Source organism: Styela clava, chromosome 8 (genome assembly GCF_964204865.1).
Source record: "Styela clava chromosome 8, kaStyClav1.hap1.2, whole genome shotgun sequence".
NCBI classification, from domain to species: domain Eukaryota; kingdom Metazoa; phylum Chordata; class Ascidiacea; order Stolidobranchia; family Styelidae; genus Styela; species Styela clava.
Window position 1 is genome coordinate 20,214,104 of NC_135257.1, and position 26,754 is coordinate 20,240,857.

The window sequence follows — 26,754 nt, forward strand, 5'->3', positions numbered from 1 at the left end:
CTATCAATTTCTCGGACTATGGTGACTGGTGATAGATTTATGAGGAAGAGATTACGACATAAACTGTGAAATATTCCTACAAACGTAGCCAGTTATAAAACTATAAAGTTATTTACTTTTGCATTATCACGCATATGTGAAGCGTGACTTCGGAGTTATAACTCAAATACTGGTCCGCGCGTTGTTCACTATGAACAAAGCAGCAAGTTCACTGAGAAAAGGCGCTAATTGAATAGTAGTGTTATTATGATTTCGAGCTTGGGGCACGAATAAGAAAAATAATTTTCCCTCTCGTAGTGATTTTGTTGAGAGAATATAAATGATAAGGAGTACACGAGGCCGAGTCATCCGGGTATCCGTATAGGTCGAGAATGAAGAAATGTTGTTAGCCAATGTTTCTCTAAAATCTGTGATGACCTATGACGTTACTTGTGGATGTTGCTTAATTGTAAAAATGACTTTGTAACATAGTTGAATTTCATTTAATTTTGTGCAGTTTTGAACGTCTAGACATCTAGTGATATAAATCACCAATATTACGCAACAATATATCAAAATACAAATGATCCTATTATTGATTTTGGCACCTTTGTGTTGAAAAAAATCACTTATATAAGAAGCGAGCTTTCTATGAGACGAACATTATATCTCGAGCAATTATAAGAACAGGTTCTTCCTGGTTTAGCTACTAAAATACTTTGAAATGAAAGACTTCTGTTTTTTAACTATTGTTGTTCTTTCTTGCATGGTTCATCATGGATTGCAGAAAGATATTCCGGTAAGCTCGTGTTTTTTAGCTTCAAACGTTCACTCAGAACAAGACTTTAGATAACAATTTCTTTCCTCTTATATGTAGGAACAACTGCATTTTAATTGAACTAGGAATTTTATGTTTTGGTATATAGTATATCGAAGAAGCCTAATAGATATTCAAACGTTTACATTATTTATTTTTGCATGAACTTATATGAATAAATTACAATAATATAATACTTGTATCTGTTTTTCTCATTTTCCACGTAGCCCATGTTGTCTCAGAGAAAATGCCTCGTATATTGAATCATCATATCTTGGAAATATCAGTCAATAAGAACTGTTTCAACTATCTCAACTATATGATACTTAGTTCTATATTTTAAAACCTTTTGTTTTGTTTCAGCGAACAAACCTTTTGCTTGAAGTCGAAACCTCACAAAAGCATCACACATCATCAGAAACTCTGATAAGAGGCCGATTCAACACACAAAATCTTGCTGGAGAATTTCAACAAAGCGACAACCAGACTTTTCAGCGTCAAAGTCATTCAACCTTCACGCTTAGAAAAACTGATGGTAAAGATGGAGGTTTGTATCTAACAATAAATAATTGAAATCAATTGAATTTTGTACTTTGTGAAACCTTTGACCTTATTTCTAAACTGTTCTTAGTACATCTACGCGAGGAGAGTTTAAAACGAGAAAGTCAGGACAGGGACGTATAGGACTTATTTTTTTCTAAATTCCATAATAGTTTCATTTTTCCAATAATACTTGAAATTTTTCTTTTATTCTGTGCTCTATGCTACTTTAGACTACAATTGTGATTATTGTATCATCTAGAGATCGGGAATAGCTAACACAATAAAGGTCAATAATACAATAATAGTTTTTCAGTCATTTTTTGTGATCAAAAGTAGACACACTAGTCGAAAAACGATGATGCATCCATCCCTTCACATTGAGCATATAAGTTATGTTGAGATAAAAAGATAACAAGATAAATATAAAGCATTGCGTTCGGGGGCACATTTAGGGTAATATAGTTTCCTTGTGATACCGAGTGATAAATCTGTTATTTTCCGTTAAGTTTTAAGATTTATTATTTCATACTATTTAGACATCAATGGAGATGATAAGTTTGAAATCACGCAATCAAATAAAACGGATGAAACAAACCACAACAATATGAAAGTAACGCAAGAACAAATACCTGAGGAACCTGGACAAGTTATTGATAATGATTTCTATTATCAGAGACCTTCTCCTGGACCTTTAACGGATAATACAACCTATTGCGAATGCCCGCCTCCTGAATACATTCCAGGACCTAAGGTAATTGCAAATATTTAGCACTTTTTAGGGTACCCTCGTAGTGTGTGCACCAGGTGAGAGTTAGGGCATAATTAATTCCAATTTTCCCTATTTTAGTTCTGTTACGAGTTTGGGGACTGTCTGTGTTAGCCAAGTGAATACCCTCTGACCATAGGTTCCAGTTCCTTTATACAACTTGATGTAAAGTAGACGAAAAATATAGTTATTTTCATATTGATACACACACTTCTGTAGCGCCCTTTTTAGTATATATAAGTTTTTTACCTGACACTTCGGTGATCATTCGTGACGTTGCTCAGAGATCAATCATCTTTACTTTTGATTGACTAAATTTGCCTTCAGTATTTTAAAAATAATCTTATATATTGTTGACACATGGATAGACGAACCAATGTTTTGTTACGAGATTTCGTGACAATGTCACGATCCACGATGTCAATGCGGTACCATACTATACTTGTACAATACTAACTTGATACTTCTAGTAGTTGCAATTGATCAACATTTAATTGGCAAAGTTGTATGGTGATTGCGAATTCTGTGTATCTTGAACCACAAACTAACAATAATAGATCATCAAACATGCTCCAGGCTAATTCTTTTCTGACTCTTTGAATAATTGAAATAAGGAAACCCTGTGAAATATTTTCTCATCAAAAAAAAGAACAACGGTGTAAGCTATATAAGAAACTACTCTAAACAGAGGACCGTTTATCAAATATATTTTGCTTTTCAGGGAGAGCGAGGACCAAAGGGAGAACCAGGAAATGACGGTTTGAAGGTGAGAAAATACAATGAATAACGGGTTTAAACTGGCGTCAACAAGTGTTAACTGGTTTCCACAAAACGTTCACGTGGTGGTTGATTTGAATTAATGATTTGAATGATTTGATTTGAATTGATTAACTCTAACCCTAACCCTTATCACATGTATGTAAACGAATGTTCCTTGCTCTGGATAAATTTTTATGAAAAATTCCCAGAATTATTTTTGTAAATTCGCAGTTAATACAATACTCAACTTATTAGAAATATTTTGTCAAGGTTGAAAGTCATAAACATACAATATTCGATTCAGTATTAACATGGGCATCGAATAAGCCCCAACACGATATTACTTTCGTAGGATAAAATTTTAGACAGTTAATGTTCATGTTTAGCTTAAGTTGAAATCCCTTTGGAGATGAAACAAATCATTGTCTGCTTTTAGGGTGACATTGGACCACCAGGATTTCCAGGCCCAGTAGGAATTGCGGGACGAATGGGCCCACCTGGCGTATCAGGGAAAAGGGGACTGAAGGGAGATAAAGGACCAAAGGTATCGTATTTACACTAAGTTTATTTTATGCAACGAATATTTATTTAGTTTATTTTTCTTCATGTGCACGCACCTGTGGACGGATAACGTACAAGTTCGCTATATAAGTAAGCTCATGAGGCTTCCCTATTCCCTAAGATCAAGATGTGAATCATATTGGCTCATAGAACAAAGATCTCTTTTTTATGCTTACCGAAAGGTACCATACATTATATTCTTTACATTGAGCACGGGATGAAGATGTTTTAAAGAATATTCACTATATCCTCTGATATATTACAACGATTGTGCAGCTGTGTGCGAAAACATTTATTTGGTACGCGCCGTGATCATCTTGGTATTTATTTTTTTTAAGGGGTGCTTTCACGCATTCACCTTGAAAAGCAGCCATTCAGCTATTGCTCTTCAAACATCACTTTTTTATTTTTGTTTTTTTAATTCAAATCAATATTTTCAGCTGTGGATCTAAATTTATATTCTTCATTGCTAATGTACAGGGTAACTATGGACCCAAAGGACCAGATGGCAGCATTGGACTTAAAGGTGCTAAAGTAAGTTGAATGGTTAATATTTAACTTGTTTTAATTCAGCTTATACTCTAATTTTTACCGTCGGAGTAAATATTATTTCTGCGCAAAATGCAATCATGAAATTGAATGGTTTATAAAATTGTATGGCTATACTAAAATCATTTTTCATTGATTCTCATTCTGAATTCTGTATGATGATATTCATATTATAAGTTTTCTTTTTATTTGTAAATCGTTGAACGTGCTGAAAAATTTTCACATAAACAAATAAAATAATAGGGAATTTTAAATAGATCCAAATTTTCGACAAGTTCAAATGCGTTAGGCAATTGATGTAAAATACAGTTTTTATTAACAACTTTTTACATATCTTTAGGGTGAACCATGCAACGCTGAACTAGGTAATCTAGTCGATCGAGTGGAAGGAACCAAAGGTGAAAAAGGAAGCAGAGTGAGTATAAGTTACTATTTTCTCTATTCTATTCTGAACAGACGCGAATTGAGCGTGCGGATCGTTTTGCTCAATTAAACATTTTATGGGTTTAGTATGTAGAGGGTAATTCTTACAATTTGACTGCTTCCGGAGTACAGCAAACGTAGCTTGTTATGGCACACTTGACTAAGGAAAGTTGAACTAAAGGCAATTTTAAATCCTAATATTTGAACACTTGTGTGCATCGTTCAATAATTGTGCTAAAACATGAAAACTTTCAACTAGGAATATGTTAATTCGGTCAAGGGATATTTGTAAATAACCCGCCACAAATTCAAAAATGAAATAAAAAATAAGAAAAACACCGGCGACAAGTTTTAAAATAAAAAATTAAAAAATATCTAGTTGATTTAAAAATTTGAATTTTCATCGCCATCAGCATCACTAACCCTAACTGAATGTTTACTAATTTTCTTATTTTGAGCGTTGTCGGGGGTATTTTTGGCGCGGACTTTGCACAGCACAAAAAATCCCGGTTGTGTTCACTATTTATATGAAGGATTAATCAAACCACTTCCCAATGTTTATGTCTGTTATAAAGATATTGACTGACCATAACCTATTGTCTTATTTTAGGGACTTCCAGGATTGCCAGGATTGATAGGAGACGCCGGAAAACCAAGTTACAGAATGGTAAGAAAATATGCATTCTTGTTTTGAATAAAAATTATTCGATAATATTTCAAATATTTTAGATTATTTTATAAACTAACAATGCTCATAATTATGGTTGGTGAAAATTTACGTCAATCTAACTAATTAAAATCTGTCAAATTGCTGTTAAATTATTTATTTCAGTAGTTGCATTCTCAATTTTATTTCTGGTTTTCACTGCATTGAAATTTTGTACGCTAATCCGTTTCATATATTCCAAAGATTGTTTTCTATTTGAATATCCTCAACAAATTTAATATATGTATTCATTATTCATCCAACTAATCCAATATCAGTCCAATTTCTTCTTATACGCCTTTGTGCTGCTGAATACATATTTTACAAGGTGGCCATCACAATATTGAAGATGATCAGTCTATGTAGTTCAAAAGTTATGCTGCTCACCAACATAAAAGCAAACAAATACACTAAAAAACAATTTTATGTTGGTGTGCAACAAGACTCCGTAAATCAGTCAGAAATTTAATATTTACTGACTAATCTCCAGGGTATGAAAGGACACAGAGGTGACCCAGGACAGCGGGGACCTAAGGTAAGTGTTATTGATAAGTCGTCTACTGTACTGGTGATATGAAAAATAAATAGTACTGCTACATTATGAATAAAACTGCAACCTTATTTCTTTCTTCCGATCCGAATGTGACAGTTGAAATATTAAAACTTTAAAAACTAATTTGAATTTGCTCTGACTATTTGAACTGTACGATGGACTAAAAAAATGTCGTCATTTACGAAATTTTCCCGGATTTATTATAAAAAACTTTTAACACCCCCATCTTCTATTCTAACTAATAGGGTGTCAGTGGACCCAGAGGTATGAGAGGTTACCAAGGACCAGAAGGGAAGAAAGTAAGTTACTTTTATAGTTATAATTGAAGAGAAAGTATATTTCAAGTCATTAAAATGTCAGCTAATAAACTTTAGAGAAAACCTAAGACTAAATGTATTTAATAACTTACAGGGACTAGCTGGACCAAGAGGAGAGCCAGGTGTGCCAGGAATAGACGGTGTAAAGGTAATCATATCTATTACTGTATATCTTTCAAAATGACTTTATTCTGATCTTTGAATGTTTGGTCCGGAGACACGATTACTAATATAACATACATGAGATGGTGGTAAAGTTGATTCCAGGTTAATTATTATTTTCAAATTCAATTTTTGAATCAATAACATGTGAGATACAGAACTCTGGAAATTATTAATACGCATTTCGAGCCATGATTTGACATAACTCGAATTTCATTCATGAATAGCTCGGCCGCTAAGCAAACATCTTGATTATTTCATTTGTAGGGTAATTCAACTGATGGTGTTTCTGTAAATTTGCTGAAATAATTGTAATTGCAATAGAACCGATCAAATATTTATATCCAATTTTATTTTAATAATTTGCTATTTATTATTCAGAAATATATCATTCAAATAGCAATAGTTTTATTATCTTAACAACATGTGTACGCAATGTTACTAAATATATTCAATACCAATCACAAATATTACAAACCATCTATTTTTCTCATTAAGCGTTAATTGTTTTACAGGGTGAACCCGGACCTACAGGACCACAAGGCCCAATGGGAGATGCTGGAAAGGCGGTAAGTCAAGACGTTTTTTTGCTGTTACAATTACGAAAATAAATACGTCGGGCCTTCAATTTATTCAGGCCATTTATAATCAAGTAAATCGAGTAACAAAATTCAGATATAGAATGAATAAAAATCGCGATTATATGATAAGACGTTCGCTACTTTTTATGTATGAATATTGTAATATGTTCAGCACAATTCAATCAAGTTACAAAATTCAAATTAAATTGCATTACGGTGTGTTAAAATCAATAATGCAGTTCTTTGAGGTTCTACAGTGGCCAAAGGAATATTGATGGCAAAACATTAATGTAACACGCTGAGCCTTGGGAATAAATTTGAACCCATTTGGGAAGCATCCAAGTATGACCTGATTACTCAACGTTTGAGAAGATATATGCTACAATAAAAACTTGAACTTCCTTTTTTTTTTCAGGGACCAAAAGGACACAGAGGCAGACAAGGGTATTCAGGAAATCCAGGATTCCCAGGTCTTCCTGGTTTCAAGGTACAATAGCAGTCTTTCTTATATAAAATTAAACTGGTTTATTTATATCCTGTAATACAAGTGTTGATCATTTGCGCACTGCACGACCACATGCACTTTCCATCATACAGTATAATGCTTCACTTACACAAATTGAGTTTTAAGTTAACCAATTTAACCAAATTTAACCAACTTTTTGTACTTTTTACATTGCAGGGTCATGAAGGAGACAAGGGCGAAAGAGGTCAACAGGTACGTTCAAGAAAGTTTAATAATCCAACTTACTGAACTATTTTGAAATCTTCCCATCCAATTTAAGTCAAATTTTTAATTTTACTCGGTCACTTATGCTAATATATTTTGTTTCCATCTAGGGCGAAGTTGGAAAACTTGGTCTATCGGGAGTACCAGGTCCGCAAGTAAGTATCGTTGCTATTAGTACATAATAAGACTCTTTGTTGTTCAGTGCAATTAATCCACACCAAGTCTGGCCTCAGTTACTGATACGTGTGGACTATATTTTTTTATATTATTAGGATTTGGTATTTATAACCGTTTGTCTTTGACTAGCCGATTTTATTACACTTTTGAATCGCTGTTTATGGTGTTTGGATCCGTAATGTCCTTACGTGTACAATTTTCATTCATTTTATACCCAGCTTTCTCGTACATGCGTAGGATTATGGTGTTGTTAAGAACATCTAACGATTCAAGATCTAATATTAAAAACAACTATGCCTAAATATAACTCTATTCAACTATTAACAGGGAGAAAATGGCAAAGTTGGACGGCCAGGAGAGGTTTGTTGTTTTCACACAATAATTGTTTCAGTTTTCAGCACTGATAGCAAATTTATAGCCATCAAAGGTTCAAAATACTATATTAAGAATAAATAAACTGTGTTTATCATAAATTCTATAGGGTTAGGTACCATTTATAGTGGCTAGACAACATTCAATATTGCCATTTCTGACTTATGGTCCTATCCCGAATAGATAGTTGTAATATAGTGTAAAATACATTTGGACCTCGAAACATACAAAAAAAAATTACGCTTTTTCACAATAATGAAAATAATTTGTATTCAATAAAATTACTACCAGATTTGAAAAAAAAAAATGGGTTATTAACAAACAAGGTCCTGTGTCCAGTTGTAACAGATTTAATTTTACTCACTTTTTAGCCTGGACCAGAAGGTCTTCGGGGTCCCACAGGTCCCAGAGGAGTCAAAGGAGATACTGGGCCAATCGGAAACACTGGAGAGACTGGGAAACAGGGCGAAAAAGGCGACAAAGGAGATAAGGGAGAAGACGGATTCCCCGGAGAAATTGTAAGCAGTTTATTCTATTTTAAATTGTTTTATATTTCCAACAAGGTCGAAAAGGCTCAATGATTCATTGAAGTTACAAATTTTTAAGGGATCCGAATTGCTTGATCAAAACTATTTGATTTATCACATGCTATGTTGAGTGATAAATAAAAAATATATCGCCGGATCAACTGAATCTTGGAATTCGATCATTGGGCTTGAACTATGGGTTGAACTTGGTCTGGTACTGCAAATACCGTATTCGATTCAATTGATCTGTGCATCTCTAATCCCTACTGTTCCGGCCCCCGAACGTTAACAATCTCTTGTTATATCATAATGAAGTTATATTTTCAGTAGATAACGTTTTTCAAAAGGAAAATATGTCCTGCTTTGGTAGAGGCCAAACTACAGTTATTATTTTAATTTTTTACATTTATGTTTTCTTATTTCTATTCTATTTATCTTTCTAAGATTGATTTTTATATTTTTACCAATCGTACAATTAGTACAATATTTTCCGTGGCTATGTCTAAATGATTTATTTTGTGTACGAGAACAATGGCAATCCACCGACTTTTTTTTATTTTATTACTCTTAGTTCATGAACTAATCATAGTAATAAATGTTACAGGGTAGGCCACGAGATATGGACGAAATTGTTGCGGCAATCACAAAAGTCGTTGCGGAAATGTTGCCCAGGTGAGATTCCTCTTCATTTGCTAGAATTAATTATAAGTATTTAGTGAAACCGGTAAAATGCGAACATTAAAGTTTTTTGGTGCATTTCGAATGTCTACATAAACAAACTTTATATGTTTCTCTGTTATTCCGGTGCATTGTGACTGTATGTTTGAAGCGTGCGCAACTCAAAATCTTTTGGTTTTGAGTGGTAGGCCTATAGGACAATTAGATAGTTGTTATTCTTAAAGTTTTTTTATATTTGCATAGAGTTTTAGGGCAAAGAGCAGATAATTTGATATTAACACTCTCTCTCTTCCCTTTTTTTTAATAAGTCCTTCCTTTGCATCAATGCATTTACTATAAAAAATTAAAATTAAATCTCTTCCACCTATTTAGATACATGATCACATTACAAAAAGAATGTCAACGATGCATGCCAAAGAGAGCGTTTCCAGGTAAACCAGGACCATCAGGTCCTCCAGGGCAAAACGGGCTACAAGGTCTAATTGGACACCCAGGCAAGGATGGTGCTCCTGGTCGACCGGGGGCACAAGGACCTGAAGGCGCGCGTGGAAAACCAGGTTAGTGTCAAATAAATATAAACTAAAAACTAGTCAAAGTTGCACTAGAATGTTGAGTTTGAACTGTCACTTGAAACGATGTAGAAATAAGATAAATTGTCGAATAACCATAATCATAAGTTGGGTTTACGCAAGATAAACTACCTTTCCTTACTCTATGCCCTTGTGGAAGTGGATCCAAAATGGAAAAAAATACAGAAATACATTTGTGTTAGTGTGCTTCAAGACTATTGAATCAAATAAATAATTAACAACTTGTAAATTTCATTTTGTGTATTTACCATTCTTCAGGTCCAAGGGGAAACAAGGGAGATAATGGCGCAAGAGGGCTAGCTATGCATGGACCAATGGGACCACCCGGACCTCAAGGTAATCGCAGTAGTACTTACTGCTCCGTCATAAAAAAAAAGTCACAAGGTCCAAAAATTAACTTTAAATCTACCTTATCATTAAGTCAAGACAAACGGCTAGCTGCTATGTTGCACGGGGGTCCACATCTCAGTTTCTATGGATAATATGATGTGGAAACGCTAACTATTTCATTTTGCCCCCTATATGTCTTTGTGTTATAAATATACTTATAATATAATCTCTAAACTGTGTCATCATACTACCAGGTTATAGATTGAAGTTTGAATGAACCTAATAAAACAGCGATACTAAATCTAGTTGAAGATATAAATCAAGACTGTTGAACCACTTATATAATATATGTTATTATTATTATAGGTCCACCAGGCAAACCAGGTGAAGGAATAGCAGGTATGCCAGGTAGTCCAGGAGCCCGTGGGGATATGGGTAAAAGAGGTAAACAAGGACGACAAGGCGCTGCTGGCGCCCCGGGAATTTGTGACGCAAGCGATTGCAGTGGAGCTCCTGAATTTAGACCTGATCCTATTGTGGTGAGTACCGGTATCTTTTATCCTAAAGCACGTTGTTCACGGACAGGTTTTTACAAGTAAAATTTTTGATTGCAGCGATAAACGATTGGCCAGCTGTCAGAATCCCATACCTATTACCTATTAAATTCATAAAATAATATTCGACGTCTGGTCTTTGCTGTAATATGTTTGCTTCAAACCCTAATGCTCTTGTATATGCATTGCCTCGAACAAAAAAATTAACTTTATTTGCACATGGTGGTTTGGCGCTTTAGTTTAGACATCTTTAACGATTAAAACCTACGTCACAGTTACGTCACAAGTTTTTCGTAAAAATAAATTTGTAAAAAAAACTTATTGCACGACCACAAGGGTTTAATTCCCCTCTAATAGTAGTCTAGCCTGAGAATATACTTTTTCTTCGAATATTTGATAATTGTCGATGCCGATGATACATAAGCATTCATCAGAACTATCTTCTGATATAAGTCGATAAAAAGTAAACTGGGTGGTTGAGAGCGTTTTGTTTCCACTGGGCGGAAATAATTGTTCAATAACATGACATGACATTAGTTATTGCTCGCTATAATCCTAACACACGTACCTTCCTCTCCAGGATTCTCCGTATAGCAAAGGACCGCCAGGACCAGATAATATCAGAGAACCAGGTGAAACACTTGGAAGACTAAGATTAGTTCCTGGCTTACTCATGCATTTGAAAGGTAAGATAAATGAATTACAATGCAAATTCATTTTTGAATGAAAACTAGCACAATTAAAATCGTGTACATACGAAAAATACACAACGTAATCATACAAGAATATATCTATTAGTATCAAATAAATATGAAATGTATAATGTATTAAATATTTCTAGTCTTATTGGAAATCAACTTTTCGCTAGAATCTTTCATTTAAAACTTGTTTTATATTCAGGACCAGGTGCTCCCGACCGATTGAATATAGGAACGTTTGCAAACGGAGGCCGCCTAACTCGAAGATCCACAAGAAGACCTTGATGAGACTACAACGAACACATTTATACTCTGAAAACGACATAATTTGCATATTGCATTTGATGCCATACTGTGCCAGCAGGCAAATTGGTTGCTTTCAAGAAAGAACATCATCTCCTTGTTTAATCATTCTATTCCAAGACTATTTTTTCTATCCGCTAGACTATGATATTGAGCTGTTTTTTTTTTCAATATTTTTTTCGCGTAAATTTCTATTACTACTGCTAATACTTTATGATTATAATTATTATTATTATTGATTAAATATAAATTTGAACTTTTATTGTTATTATTCTTTGTTTTACGCTTGTCTTTGAGCTAAAAAAGTGTTTCATAGCCTAGCATGAATTCTAGCGTAGTTTATTCAATTGCTGGTCAGTCTGGACCCCACTGCATGACTACAACTCGAACCATAGTGCAATAAATCGTATAGAATACACTGGATTAGAGGAATCCCACCCATCCCAATCTACCGCCTGAAACCCCCAATTCTGCAAAGAAGTTTGACCGGAATCTATATCAAATTACCTGATTACCCCAGAAAAGATCCTAATTTCGACTCTGAAATACGACAATACGACACCTATATTCATTCTCCAATACCGCGGAATGCCGAAATCCACATCCTCACCTGGGGCTATAAGATAATTGCCGCAGAAAGAGGGTGGGTTAGTGAGTAATTTAAAAAATATCTATTCCCCAATATTGTCTATGCCAAGGGTGTGCAACATTTTTTATCGCCGGGTTATATAACCGACCTCAGACATCTAGCCCGGCCACACAAAAAAATAGTTTTCATCTATGCGGAAAAGTCAAGTAAAGAGAATGCGGCTATTACTTAGCCTTGCTGCAATAAAGACATCGGGCAAAATTAGTAAGGATTTGAGTGCTGACGAGGCCCGCGCTAAACGACTTGGTGGACCCATTGTTGTACACCCCTGTTCTATGCTATACCATGCCTCCCCGTCAATAAAAACAGTCTTCGTTTGTGCAAAACTTTGTGAAGTTCCTTTATTTACACCTGGTACATAAAATATTCCAACCAGATTTTTAATATATGTGGACCTCAAGGTATTTTCATTCTAGTGTTACAAAGTAGTAGTTTTTGGTCACGTGACAAAAAGTACTCAGATTGCTCGATAAGTTGATGATCCGTAGGGTGTCGTTATTGAGCTATTTTACACGCAAATTTGAGTATCCAAATTTCATACGGCGTTGTCTACATACGACTAAGGGCGATTTCCAGAGATGTGACACAACATAAAGCCCTTTAATGGAGGTTAGGGGTGAATTTTTTCTCGGTAGCACATTCTTTTAAATTATAAACTTTCGGAATGGAACTTTTTGTGTGGAATTTTAGTAGCTGGATCTATTATTAGATAAATTGTACTAGCATATTACGTGCTATTTATGATCATCTCAGATAATCGTGTCCTCACTCAGCTTGCCGTAGCAAAAATATACATTCATATTTATATCCGATATGACATTTGATAACAGCAAAATGTAGTACATGGAATTAGTCTGGGAATATTGGAACAATAAGGGCCCCCTGTGCAATTTCAAGGGCGGGAGGGGGAGATAAGAATTAGTCCCAGTCCCCTTTGTGCTTTCAGAGGGTATTATGACGTATGGCGTATGCTTAGTGATCTTGTATTTTGACGATTCACCTCTCATACTACTACTACGATGGAATATCTGCGATTTCGATTTTTTTTCTCTCCCAATAATAAACTGGTGAAGTTTTGTGTGGGGCTGACCCACCACGCCACCACCTTATTTCTATTTTTGAATTTTTGAACCAAGAACCGGCACTTCTCCCACTTCATAGGCCGAAATAAGACTGGTGGAAAATAAAATGGTAAAAAATGTTTTGGAGCATCATGTACAGTGTACACTGTTCACCATATGCTTCCCCAGTCGCGTCTAAAATCTTCTCTTGAGACTTGTTTTCTCTGGCTATCCACATGAACATATATATCAGATAGATCTTTGTAAGAACTGATACCGTTATTTAGAGTAGACCGCAAAACCCACGAATCCTTTAACAATTGTGAATCGCAATGATGGGATCTGGAATGCATACATAACAGTACAGGAGAACTTATACACCTCTTACTCTGCCTTTAACTGTGTTTCAATTACTTAATGTACAGATTTGATTTTCTTCGTTAAAATTTTATTGTATTCGTCAAAATAAACAAGCAAAATTGAGGCAAAAGAAAATAACATTGAAAAATGGTTTAGAATAGCGTTCGATGGGACAGTAATACTAGTAGGGGTGATTTTCTGCAAAGTCCCAATTTTTTGTTTAAATCAAAAGTTTTGCAATTTGCAAATCTTGAATTGGAAATAATCGAAAAAAGTTAAAGTTTTGTAATTTGTTGACGTTTGGATATCTAGTTTATTTTATCATGCTTCCCTTTAAATAAGTTCATTTACACGATTTATACAAAAATCAAAACTATCAAATTGGAGATTCAAAACTGCAATTTTCAAAAGCGCAGCACAATTTCAGACCTATTGAAGCAAGCAAATAAATTGGCCTTGATTTAAATTTTAGATGATTTTCAGTAATGTCAAATACATCGTCGAAATGATATTAATAGATGCAAAGCTGTGAAATTTGACAATATAATATTGAGACTTGTAAACATATCAAATACGAATTTAATGCATTAGATTTCATGTCTTTCAAATCGAATAGCATTTCAAAAAGATAAAAAAAATTATCTTTGAAGTTTCCCACAATCAAAACGAAATTAAGTTGAAAGCATTCGACATTTTGCAAGTAACGAACCGCCTATGATTGCTCTGTTGTTCAAATCTTGGGCGATTTCAAAGGTTATCATAACATTATATAGCCAAGCTGCGACTGACACGGGTAGTATACGTTTTACCACAAAATATTTTGTGCGGCTGTCTATCACACATAATGGCAACATGTTCTGCCCTTGAGGCTTGATTTTACACACAATACAGACGTGTCCATAGAATAGATGGAATCTGATAAAGGCTTTGTTTGTATAAAACTATTTCTCCAACGATTAAATTCAATTTCAACTGTTTTAAAATGGTTTTTGTCTCGTACACTGTACCCGAATGATTGCTCAAATTGCATACTTGTGGTGAATGTGGGGTTTTCAGTCGATGCCATTTTTGTTTAGGAATTTGAATAAATCAGATGAATATTTTTTGAATAATGTGTGAAATTTATCAAACTGGCGCAACAACCAACAAATGTAGCAGGACTTTCAACATTTTGTTTCTTAATTGATTAGCTAGAGATCAGTTAAAAGCAAAATGCCTCAAAACGAAAAAAGTAAAATGTACATAGAAGTAAAGAGATATAATCTATAATAAGAGAAGACAGTATCACAGATAATAAATCACAGTGTTTAGCGAGCAAGTCATTTAAAATTAAACGAGTTACAACCCATAAACTAGACTGCAATGCTGGTTTGTAACTCGTTCATTTTAACTTTCCATACATCTTATTAGTAAGGACGTTGAAATTGTCCTTATTACAAACGGAACACGTTTTTCTTGATCGTGTTCCTTTCTGTTATCAAGTTCATTCAACATTTGTTGCATCGGTGTGCAACACTACTCCGATCTCTTTCGATTCCCTCATGGAGCGTAAAGCTATCAGTTCATTCATACTGAAACATTTTACATTGCTAATGTTCTACCTCCCCGCGGAATTTTTCTTTATTGACGTCGGCTTTTCAAATGTTGCTTCAACGGCTGGAGAAACTCCATTTTCCGCTAATACTCGGTTAATTTCCGCTAAATCTAATTCTTCCTCGCTTAGATTGCTTACAGATTCTAAAGGTATATCTCGCTCGTCGATGGCATCATCACACGGAGCATCGTTTTGTCGAGGTTCCTCGGTTACTGGTTCATCTGTGGGAACAGTGGAGAACTCAGTTTGATGACCAATCATGTTTTCTTTTACAATTCGATTGTCGATTTCATTTTCAGGTTCAATTTCCTCGTCGCGTTCGTGAACGTTTTCGGATTCTACAGGATGTTCATTTTCAGGTTCCAATTCTTCTTCGCTTTCGTGAACATTTTCCGATTCAACGGGATGTTCATATTCTTGTTGTTCTTCGATTTCTCTTCCATATTCTTCAACGGGCTCTTCAATCTGCTTTATTACCGGATATGATTCTTCTTCAAGAGGTGTAAATTCAGCATTGGAATCTTCAATTTCGATTTCTTCATTTTCGAACTCTTGATTAGATTCTTCTTGTGCTGTAAACCCTTCTTCATTATTCTGTATTTCTTCTTCTTCAGTAACTGAGTGTTCCTCTTCGATTTCTGGTTCAGTATATCCCAAAGGTTCTAGTTGAAAGTACGGTTCCCTTTCTAAGATTTCGAGTTCTTCATGTGGTTCAGTATTTTCCTCATTTTCTGTTTCTTCAAATTCTTCTTCTTCCTCTCTCTCTTCGTCCCCTCCTTCGGAAAGAACTTGTCTTAGCATAGGGTTTACAGAATTGATTGGCTCAGCTCCGATAAATCCAACTTCTTCTTGGGGAGGTCGGACGAAAAATGGGTTTTCTGGATTGTGGTCCAGTGCAGGTCGTCCCGCTGCATATAGAGCTCTGTCTTGCACGAGGTATGCAAGAGCATTGTATTTTTCCAATACGGCGTTGGGGTTTCTTCTCATGAAATCTTTCCCTGCAAAAATTAGAAATAAAAACAATTTAGAAACAATATTTATATGATTTCTTATAAATATCATAAAACTTGTTTAGATATAGAAGAAATTCAAACTGGATTATATGACGTAATATTTTTACCAGATGACGTCATGACTAAAAGTGACGTCCGAATAGAATGGGAGATCATGTTTCATGCGTTTTAAAATTCATCTCTATCATGATTGTCATGATTGTTTAAACAGAACTTTATGACTTATATTTTTCAAAAATGACGTCATCGCTGGAGTGACGTCAGCATAAAATAGGAAATTATATTCTTTTTGCGTTTCCACCTTCACCTCTATCCTGATGTTACTATTGTCTGATTCCTATTGATTATGAATTACTTCCGCAATTATTTCTGGGTATTTGAGATATCAATAATTTGATTTGTGCTTCTGTGCTGCATAAGGAACTAGAACCATCTTAATGAATTATTGTGTTATGACTTCAAAAAATGGCAGGTAATTACAATTTCGCGTGATCCCTTATACTATATTTAGTTTTATGAACTTGGTTTAATGTACGAAGCAAAATGGCGTACTGCACTGTCATCAACGATGAACTATGACAATTAGTCGACCATCAGGAAAAACTATCCAAATTTGATTAAATGCAAGTTTGCCCAAACCAATGTAAAAAAAACCTCAACAAATGTGACAACATCAGTGGGAGTCACGACTAACCACTTTTGCGATAACATCTAATTGTGGAATTGTTCCAAAGACATGAATCTAAATTATACCATTCAATTTTATTTTTATCTAATTATTACACGCCTGTTTATTTTTAAATTCGGCTTTTCGTATTTTACTATTCTATCCTACAAGTAACATGATGTTCATTGGCAGACATTGTGAGTTTCTAAACAAAAATCTTTTTTAATCATGTTAAATATAGAACTTTGAAGTATACAGTTCAATTTTATTTTTATATAGTACTTTGTATGTTTGTTTATTTTTAAATTTGTCGATTCGCCTACAACTAATAATGTCGTTTTCTATTTTTAAAAATAAGTCGATTTTCAGTTTCATTAGCAGCCCATCGTGACAGTCGATACTAGTCGAACGAGATCTGATTTTTTTTCGAATAATTGGTTTCTAACTTAAATTGCTATTCGTTTACAGTCTTTGAAGTTTAGAGTAACAGGTGCATCTTGATAACATAAGTATAGAGTGCGTTTAGAGTTAACGTTTCGATTGGCGAAATGTAGTTGTTATTATTACTACTGGTAACTACAAACGCGGTTTTGTATTATAGATACTCCGTTTTAAACATATCAATGGTACCATTGGTGGCATACTATATTATTTTACGTCTCACCAGAAGTGCCCGTTTTAATGTTACAAGAAATAACGTTAAAAATACGAAGCAAAATTTATAAAACTTACATCTGCCAAAATCTCCCGATGTTAGGTCGTCAAGTTTCTCGGAGTGGAGTACTTTAGATTGGGGTTTCTCTTCATGACATTGCTCCAAATCGACGCAACGACCATCAAGGACAAAAAGTCCCTTTGGACAAACGCAAGCAGGTTTGCAGACACATTCCTCGTAAAATTGTTCAATTGATGCTCTCTCGGTGCAAGGTACGGAACATCCGCATTTAGTAAAAGTCATTTCAGCCCTGTGATAAAGATAATATACTTTAATAATAGAAGTCGCAGCAAATTTTTTTTTTCAGTCAGTAAAACAACGAAAAACAAAATTAGTAAAACGAAAATGATGCCTGGTTTAAATATGATTGAACTTGTAAGCTGATTTGAACAATTTTGTGCCAGGCTTTTAATATCATTTATTCCGTTCAAGAGTTGAACAAGCCTACTTATATAAATCGACATCAAATTAAATTCATTGTTTACAAATGGACTAAATAATACAAACAATTATTGTCATTTTCAATTCATTTAGAACATATAAATGGAAAGAAAAATCAACTTACGAGCAAGACAATTCCTCGACGGGTGCATCCAACCCATTTTCCTCATCCTGAGAAGCATTCCATTCTTTGAATTGTTGCCCTGAAAGAATAAAAAAGGCAATTTTATTAAAAAGCCATCTAGATATATTTGTATTGTTTCACAGTGAAGATTTCATTAAATAATATTTCAGCAAACTGGCGCAATCAAAAATCGCCATCCGGGTTGTTTTGTAACCGTAAACATATCGTGCAACGGTGTATGTGACTCATGTGACACGCGGATAGCATAGCAGGATATTTGCGGCTTCACCGATGTCTATCTTCAAAAATTACGTTTTCGAAAGTGTCATTTAGCTTATCCACGTCAGCGTTTATTTTTATAATGTCGCATTTATGTACCCTATTACATCCAATCAGTTTAGTTACCATTTTTAAAAATCTACAACGAGTCATATCTCGTATGTTTATACGAATCGCATAAATAAATTATTGCTTGGAGTTACATTTTTTAAAATGTCACTTTACGTAAACTAGCTTATAGAACCAGTTATAACCAGTTAATACATCGAGCTAGGATCTTAAGAAATGCCACGCGAAAATAAACAATTCAATCCTACACGCCCAAAAGATACAAAACCACAATGACTTAGCTGCGAATATATTAACAATCGTTATTAATATTGAGAGTCGTGCTAAAGAAACGTGACTGTAATATAATATTGAGTTCAAAACACAATATGAATAATCAAGAATTTTAAAATTTAAAAATTTTTGTCGATGTATTTATTTTAAATATAAACAAGATGTTGTATATCACAAAATTTTGAATGTTTTCCAAATTCAAAACAATTTCCTAAAAGTTTTGTAATATACATATTATTTATTGTTCATCTTATAAATTTTTTAAAGAAAATGTAAATTTTCGCAATTTCAATTCCAAAAATGTTTCAAAATGTAACAATTTCTCTGAAAAGTTTTTTGAGAATTTTATTTTCCAAATATAAAAAATGTTATTTGAAATGGTTTCGCGGCCAATGAATCGCGTGCGAAGACAAAGTAGACTTTAAAACCAACTTTGTTTCATTCGGCAATAGCCAAAGGCTATGTATACCGACAACACATTGCTGCAGGTCTACATTCCAATTTTATTACTATTGTATTAAGCCGAAATGAATTTGAAATGACATTTATGAGGTCGCGTTACGCTCAAGTTCACTTTTAATTCCTCTTATCATTTTATATGAAAATGTTTTTTGATAGATTTTCCGGATAAATGTTATTAATGAAGCATATTACATCATCCTTTGAATGTCAATAGATAATATTTAATGGAATTCGCTTTTTATGAGCTGTTTTTGAAGTTTCATTTCCAAAAACCTTCTTTCACTGAAAGATCAAAAACTCTTTAAGATTCCGTAGTAGCTCCAGACTTCTCGAAATCGAAAATTTATTTCAGCCAACGACTCGCAACCATGCTCTAAGCAAACTTACACATTTGCTGTATGTAGACTTATCGTTGAGTATTTACTCGACTTATCTAATGCAAAGTGTACAAAGAACTAACACATAAGATACTTACAAACTTCGTCATAAGCTTTGCAGATATCTTCAGTTAAAGGTGGAGTACTGCTGGCTTTTGTTTCCGTTTCCGGGATCACGCTCCCAGTGTCAGTGTCAACGCAAAAGAATACAGATCGATCATTTCGTTGCATTGCCTAAAAAATTTTTTGATAAGTTTGTGATTCGCAAGGATTTCATATCCATTTTGCTGTTAGAAAGTGAAATATACGCAATGGCTTTTTAGTCAAATCGTTGAACTTAGCTATGTTGGCGACGATTCAAATCTAATGACCACAACCCCACAGATGGAGTAATAAATTAGTTGGAAAATGCCTAACAGGGACAATTCCGCTTCTTGAAAAATGTCGTTGCTTTTCTATCCAATAATGGTCGTTTGGTTATGGAAGTTTAACTTTATAATTCATCTTAATATGTAGTCGAGATTTTTAATCGAATGTTAAAATTGATAATAACTTGCTGCATCGCTTTCATCAAAATTGAATTAAACATTCGTATATTCGACTCACGGAACTGAGTTTTTTTATAATTACATATAACGTTAAATAATTGATTGTATGTAATAGACGACAGGCGGCATTTTTTTTCTCGAAAGGACAAAATTAAAAAAGCACAGACAATAAACAGCATCATTATTTTTATATTTATTTATATAACTTAATATTTCACCAACGGCATTTTGGTTATTTGTTATATAAGAATTTGATTCAAAAAACATAGACGATACAATCATCATTATTTATACATCTGTCTACAGGAAATTGATTTTTTACATAATGCAAAAATTTACCTTAAATTTTCCGTTGGTTGTACATTCGGGATAATAGAATAGTGGGGTGTGACCTTTCAACCCAAAATCGACTTGCATTCTCGAGAACTCATCTTGCATATGGAAACATTGATTTCCTGAATGGTCGTTTTTCGTCATTCTCATACCTACAAATATAAGTATGAAGTTAGAAATGTAGAGAAATAGGTTTTTAGTGCATGTTGGCACAAAGAATTAAAAACATGAATCCGCGCTTGATTTGTTGGACAGTAATCCCGCTTCTCGCGATGCTAAGCTCAAGGTTCAACCATACAACTTACGATTAATACATGTTATTATATTTTCACAAAGTTGATGAAAATACAGTATAAAAAATTATAATAATGAAGAAAGAAAAATGGAGACAGAATGAAGTTGAACAATGTAGAAAAACAAGTTTTTTGGGGCCTTCCTCAAAATAATAGTACTGGATTTGTACCAAAAAAAATCCTGAAAAGATTCGAAAATCGAAAAATTTCTAGTCTTTCTTCATTATTTTGTGAAGCTACGTTGAACTCTCAACGCTTTTAAATAATTCTCACCGCATTTTAATGCTTCTTTATTCAACATTCTCTCTCGCTTTGTTCCTTGTACGATCAAACCATTCTTTTCATGAACACAAAAGCAGGCTCCTCCGTCACGGTGGTCACACTGGGAAGGCTGGAAATGCAAATATACTGAGTTAGTTATACAAGAAACTATTTAATGTAATGTCATACTACACTCTCTTTTTCATAGTGTTACATTACTGTATCATTACTTATTGATCTTAAGATCGGTAAGTATGTTGATAGGTATTTGTCTGTTTGTCTGTTTGTCTGTCTGTCTGTTTGTATGTTTGTCTGTTTGTCTGTTAGATGAACGCGATATCTCACGAACGCGTGGTTGAATCTGCTTCAAATTTTGCATGTGCATGCATCTTACATCGGACCAGAAGCCTATAGATTTTGGGTTAATTATGTCGTATAATTAGCGAGTTATCAACTAATTACCGATCTAAGATCGATAAGTCTTCGGTCTCCGATCGATATTCTCGTATTACCCAATTGCAAACAGTATTTCCCATGCTATAAGAGCAACCGATAAAAAGCAAACTTCAAGTTTAATTAAATCGGAATGAGATAGTCTCTGTCCACATAATATAAGTTTTGTCAATGTCGCGGAAGCTTATTTCTAATCTATTGATATAACACTTATTTATTACTCTTATGATATTTTTTAATATAAACATTTATCAATATTACTCAAAATTTAGCAAATATTATCATTTATCAACATTGGGAGCATTTGTTTCTTAGCTTTTAATTAAACGATGTTTCATGATAACCTTTTACGCAAAAGTCGCGCGTGAAATTGAGCCTAATTATACACGAATTACCAGATTACCGGATACGAAACACGGTAAACAATAACGACAAACATGAAATTACTTTCAATGGTAAAATTAAACAATTATGTAGCGACCATAAGTTGAAACCTGTTCATTTAAGTTACCAGACTATTCTTTGCCACCCAGTCTCGGCTGCTTATGACTAAGCGCGGGTAATTGAAACAGTCAACTCAAGTTTACAAGATATGCAATTTTTTATAATTGTTTTTATATTTTTAATATCAATTTTTTTTTAGTTGTTTTTCGTTTATTTTTTTATGCTATACTATACGATATTTTTTTGTGATTATATAGTTGAAATATTTCAATCGAGTTAGCCAAAACAAAACGTATATCATTCGGATACCAAAATTTTTGCGATACTGTGTAAATGGGACACATCAATAATAAAAACAAACTTGCAAGCTTGTGAGCTAAGATATTAGCAAACTTTTGTTCTATTTTCTACAGTATTTAAAACACCTACCCGCCACATTTTCCCTTCTTTGTCGCATTCAGGAACGTAGTGTGGGTAGCTGTTAATCTCCTCGTATTCAATAATGTCAGCCTTTACTTCATACAATCGAGACAAACAAGGTCGGATTTCCCGAAGCAAAACTGCTTCTTGTCTGTATCCTTTGATTTCTGTTTGAAAAAGTATCATTATAAGCATATTTTATTTTAGCATCGAGTATAGCATATTAGCAAAATAATAGTTGGCAGATGCGTCAGTTCTTCTAGTTAGAAAAGTGAAAATAGAAAAAAGTAAGCAGTTTTCGGGGAATTATTTAGTGTGGCTGTGTCAAATTTCTCTATTTCTGTTCCTTTGGTTTAGAATTAGATTTTTATTTTGCTACTAAATAACACTAGTGTTAAAAGTCATAGCGGAGTAAATTTTTAGCGTTCCATACATTTTGAATAACACGAAATAGACATAAATTTTAACAACTTACCGTCTTTTTGGTAGTCCACACTTGAAGATGGGCGACCTAAGAAAAACAAACAAATTTCAGTTTAGTATTACTAATTTATAATGGTAATATTTAATCGAAAGTGCCCGACTTTTCGAGACAAAAAAAACATGGTTTCCTATTAAATTAAGGGTTCACTGTATGAGACCAGATATTAGTAGCAAAAACAAAAACAAGTTCAAGTAGGTCTTGAACGCATCATCATTATTTATAATTTAATCAGCTTATAAACTGGTAGCATAGCAAATTTTACATTAGTGGTTTATATCGTAACAAAAAAAGTTTCAAAAAATCGCACCATGACTTAAAAATTGCCGATTTCATTTATCTACGATAATTCGAGATTAATATAGAGTCTACCGCGCTATTTTCTGTCATATTTTTGTAAATTTTAACTCAGTCAAGTTTGACCAATGTTTGAGCTTCATAAAGTAAAATTATTTTTCGGGATTTTGGTTGATATGCGAAAAGAATGGTTTGCCCTACGGCTGCATTGTTAAGTTCTGTAAAGGTCGGGAAACCACAAAAAATTTCGTAAAGTAGACAGAACGTTCTTGTCATCATGCGACGGTAATATTTGGATTCCGATTTTTCAACATCTACCTAAAACGCTATTATTTTAATGAACTTTTTATTATGCTTAAAAAAATATTTATGAGGGGTGGGATTGATATTAATTTTTTTTTCCTTTTTTAAAATCTCAAATGTGAATATAATTTATTCAGAAAAAATTAAATTTTTCTTGCGTGTGGTAGCGCCAATATTTCCCAAATCAAATTTTAAAATTGTTTTTCTTAGTGAACTACGTGTTATTCTATTTCTTAATGAAGTCCAAAAATACAATTTTTTGTTTATATAGCCGCGCTGTGACATAATATCTATTGCTTTGCATAGTAATTAATTGCAATACCAATAAAAAAGAAATCTTCTTCAAGGACTATTGAAAATTGCATTGTAATCGTTTCTTCGCTTTCGAGGTTATAGTTTATTAAAGTTTAGTTAAGTAATGGTAACGAAATTCGAAAACGCAAATTGCCGTGTCATTAGTAGTAGTAACATGATCACGACTGGAAGTTTTTATTGTGCGAAAATTCACTAAATATTAGTATTTATAACATATAACACGTTTTTTGATATATTTGAGTTTAAGCCGCTTTCGAGCGGTATTAGAAGTCACCATAAGTATCTAAAACTCTGTACGAGTCAAGTATAAAGGAAACTCATTCAAATGACGATTAAGTCTATATATCCATTAATATTTCTATGTACCAAATAACGCAATAAACAACTCAAAGTATTATTTCAGCTCTGTTGCTACTAGCACTTTTTAATATGCTCCATTTTACGCTGAAAAGCGCTGTATTATTCAAAAAAACTATCAATTTCAAATCAGCTTTAATTTCATGTTTTAATAATATGATCTTTGAAAAACAATGATCGTACAATGAAACATGAGTCCCGATACCGCATTCAATTTTTCAAAACTTGTACAGTTATTCATGAACTTTCAATCCTATAGTTTCCGTCATTTGTTTTCGTATCCAAATCCATCAAATCGCGCGTTCTGGGAAGTCGCGTGCAGATTAATTTATCCGCTGTGAATTGATTTAAACAATTATTCGCCCTTTAATCTATATTGCATTTGACAAATACTAATTACATTGCATTGTTTGCCCTTATCTCGGAAATGATTAGGCAAAATGTGATTAGGTAAACCTTCGTGGAAGAAAAGGTATTGATTGTTACGGTATTACTGCGCTAGAATGAGCGAAACTCGTGCAATTAAAAATAAATTGTAAGGAACCACTGGTGTGCAGAAGGCTGCAGTAGAGTTAACGAACAATTCGGCTTCAAACATAAGGCAATAGTGAATAATTAATAAAGATATACTGTTATGTAACGCTGGCGCGTAAAATGATTCGCTGCATAATAACACAAATATATTTTCGCAATGTTACATCTTAAAAAATCCGACTTTACTTATGGTTACACATGAATTATCCTCTTTTTAAATCGTTCGTGTTACTTACTAACGGTATAATATCATTGCAGCTTACAATGCATGTTCCCGAACATAAAGGCTCATGTCTCCGGCATGCCGCCTTCGTTTCGCCACGACTGGACGTGTACAGCAAGGACCGGCGTCCACCTGCATTTTTACCGTCCTTGGCCGGTATAAGGCGGATTTGTTAAGGAGTTTTAAATTTGTTATGCCGCAATGCTTATTTCATTTTTCCATTTTTAACGAAGAAATGCATGTATTATTACTATTACACTCGCAATAATTACACTATTTTTGATCTGCCGTTGTACACATACACTGCCGTACACATTAATGATATAAAATAGATCCCACTTTCAACGTGTACAGTATATAATTCAAATCGAACTTTATATCGGTTATTCTCCACTTCATCGCGAAATTGAAATTCCATTATAATAATCGTATATGTCTGACGCAATTTATTCACGGTTTGAAAATTGATTACTGTACAGACCACGTTTGATTAGCGAGAAATCGTTTTTACTTCTGAGAAAGAGATTGTAATATAATTAAATCGGAAGAAGCACTGCCATATCTTATACGCCTTGAATACCGAAGAGCGTTATGTCAAATTTTTATGTAAAGTATATGCAATACCAGCTTAAGTATATTTCAACTTCGAACTGAATTCTATTACAAATTTCAAAGTATTGCAATACAGCTATTAATTTACTTTAAATTTAATTCAGCCAATAAAAAAAATTAAGATTTGAAAATTGAAATTAATTAATTTGCTGGCAATTTCAATATTTTATGCTGCGCAAGTCTTATGTTTTAGTTAGATTACAGCTTTATATTGCACCAGTTATTTAGATAAGTTAAAAGTTGCAAAATTTGGTCAACTTTCAAAACTAATGCAAAAGCTCGCGCACAGTTGGGTCGGAAATTTTATAAAATTTCAGATTAATACATTTTTATAATGCTCTCCAAAAAGTTTTCATTGTCAGAACTTTTGAGACTAATGTACTAGTTATTGATGTAATTTAATAGCTGGGATTTTTTGTTTAACTTTCCTAATTAAAACTAGTAAAAATCGCACATACAATTTGATAATTTCGATATTTCAAAATTTATATAAATTTTAACGTAGAATAAACTTACAGTGCACCATTGTTGCCATGGCGAATACAATCGCAGTTATAAGTATTCCAATTTTTTCCATTTTTGATTTTTCCAATGAAGATAAGTATATCAGTATACTAGCAATGAGGAAAATAAGTACGGCAAACGAAAAATTCGTAAAAATGTCTTCTATGTCGCTCTGTATCACTTCTATGCGTAACGCAAGCTAACTTCGCTGTTTATGCCTGAAATGGCGCCAAACGCGTGACTTTATACTACGGCTGAATTTCTCTCGAATTCAGATACATGATGAAGCATTTTCTCTCTTTTTTATAACCATGCGCCTACGCTGAAACCTTTTTTTTTCCTTCATTTTTTACGTTTCACAGCAACACCGCCATAACTATCGAAAAATAAAACCATTTTTTCGAATTTTTTTCGCCAATGGAGGCGCTCTCTGCAAGTGAGCATTTTATCATATTTACCTGACTTTAAATATATACCGTTTTGTATGTAATTGCGCAACTCATCGCAACTCGTGATTAAACCACGTGAATGCGGTCTTGATAAGTATGACCGCCCGCGAGGGATTAATACCGCGCCATATAAACCGAGCATAAGATTTTTATCTTATTCTTGGTGTG

The 26,754-nt window shown here is 33.7% G+C and overlaps 2 protein-coding genes across 2 annotated transcripts; one reads left to right on the forward strand and one right to left on the reverse strand.

The window, feature by feature from the left end:
* The first annotated feature begins 624 nt into the window (after positions 1–624).
* Positions 625–11,937, forward strand: LOC120346286 (uncharacterized). Its single transcript, XM_078115419.1, has 23 exons — positions 625–778; positions 1,160–1,343; positions 1,876–2,090; positions 2,827–2,871; positions 3,301–3,408; positions 3,906–3,959; positions 4,315–4,389; positions 5,008–5,064; positions 5,594–5,638; positions 5,902–5,955; positions 6,068–6,121; positions 6,651–6,704; positions 7,132–7,203; positions 7,399–7,434; positions 7,557–7,601; positions 7,951–7,983; positions 8,367–8,513; positions 9,127–9,194; positions 9,573–9,757; positions 10,049–10,126; positions 10,487–10,659; positions 11,255–11,360; positions 11,575–11,937. Exons 1-23 carry the CDS (start codon positions 704–706, stop codon positions 11,655–11,657), a joined length of 2,046 nt encoding a protein of 681 aa, XP_077971545.1. The 5' UTR covers positions 625–703; the 3' UTR covers positions 11,658–11,937.
* Positions 11,938–13,817: 1,880 nt separating this feature from the next.
* On the reverse strand, positions 13,818–26,502 carry LOC120346355 (uncharacterized). Its single transcript, XM_039416067.2, has 9 exons — positions 26,150–26,502; positions 22,987–23,022; positions 22,521–22,678; positions 21,207–21,324; positions 20,647–20,792; positions 19,858–19,993; positions 18,300–18,378; positions 17,752–17,984; positions 13,818–16,337 (listed from the first exon to the last, which is right to left on the reverse strand). Exons 1-9 carry the CDS (start codon positions 26,208–26,210, stop codon positions 15,343–15,345), a joined length of 1,962 nt encoding a protein of 653 aa, XP_039272001.2. The 5' UTR covers positions 26,211–26,502; the 3' UTR covers positions 13,818–15,342.
* Positions 26,503–26,754: the final 252 nt, after the last annotated feature.

Coding starts and splice junctions, on each gene's coding strand:
- LOC120346286 (XM_078115419.1), top strand. CDS start 704: ATGAAAGACTTCTGTTTTTTAACTATTGTTGTTCTTTCTTGCATGGTT. Junction 6,705..7,131: donor TGGGAGATGCTGGAAAGGCG/GTAAGTCAAGAC, acceptor TTTTTTTTTCAG/GGACCAAAAGGACACAGAGG. Junction 7,204..7,398: donor CAGGTCTTCCTGGTTTCAAG/GTACAATAGCAG, acceptor TTTACATTGCAG/GGTCATGAAGGAGACAAGGG.
- LOC120346355 (XM_039416067.2), bottom strand. CDS start 26,210: ATGGAAAAAATTGGAATACTTATAACTGCGATTGTATTCGCCATGGCA. Junction 22,679..22,986: donor TGTGGACTACCAAAAAGACG/GTAAGTTGTTAA, acceptor TTTTTCAAACAG/AAATCAAAGGATACAGACAA. Junction 16,338..17,751: donor ATCGGGAGATTTTGGCAGAT/GTAAGTTTTATA, acceptor TAATTTTTGCAG/GGAAAGATTTCATGAGAAGA.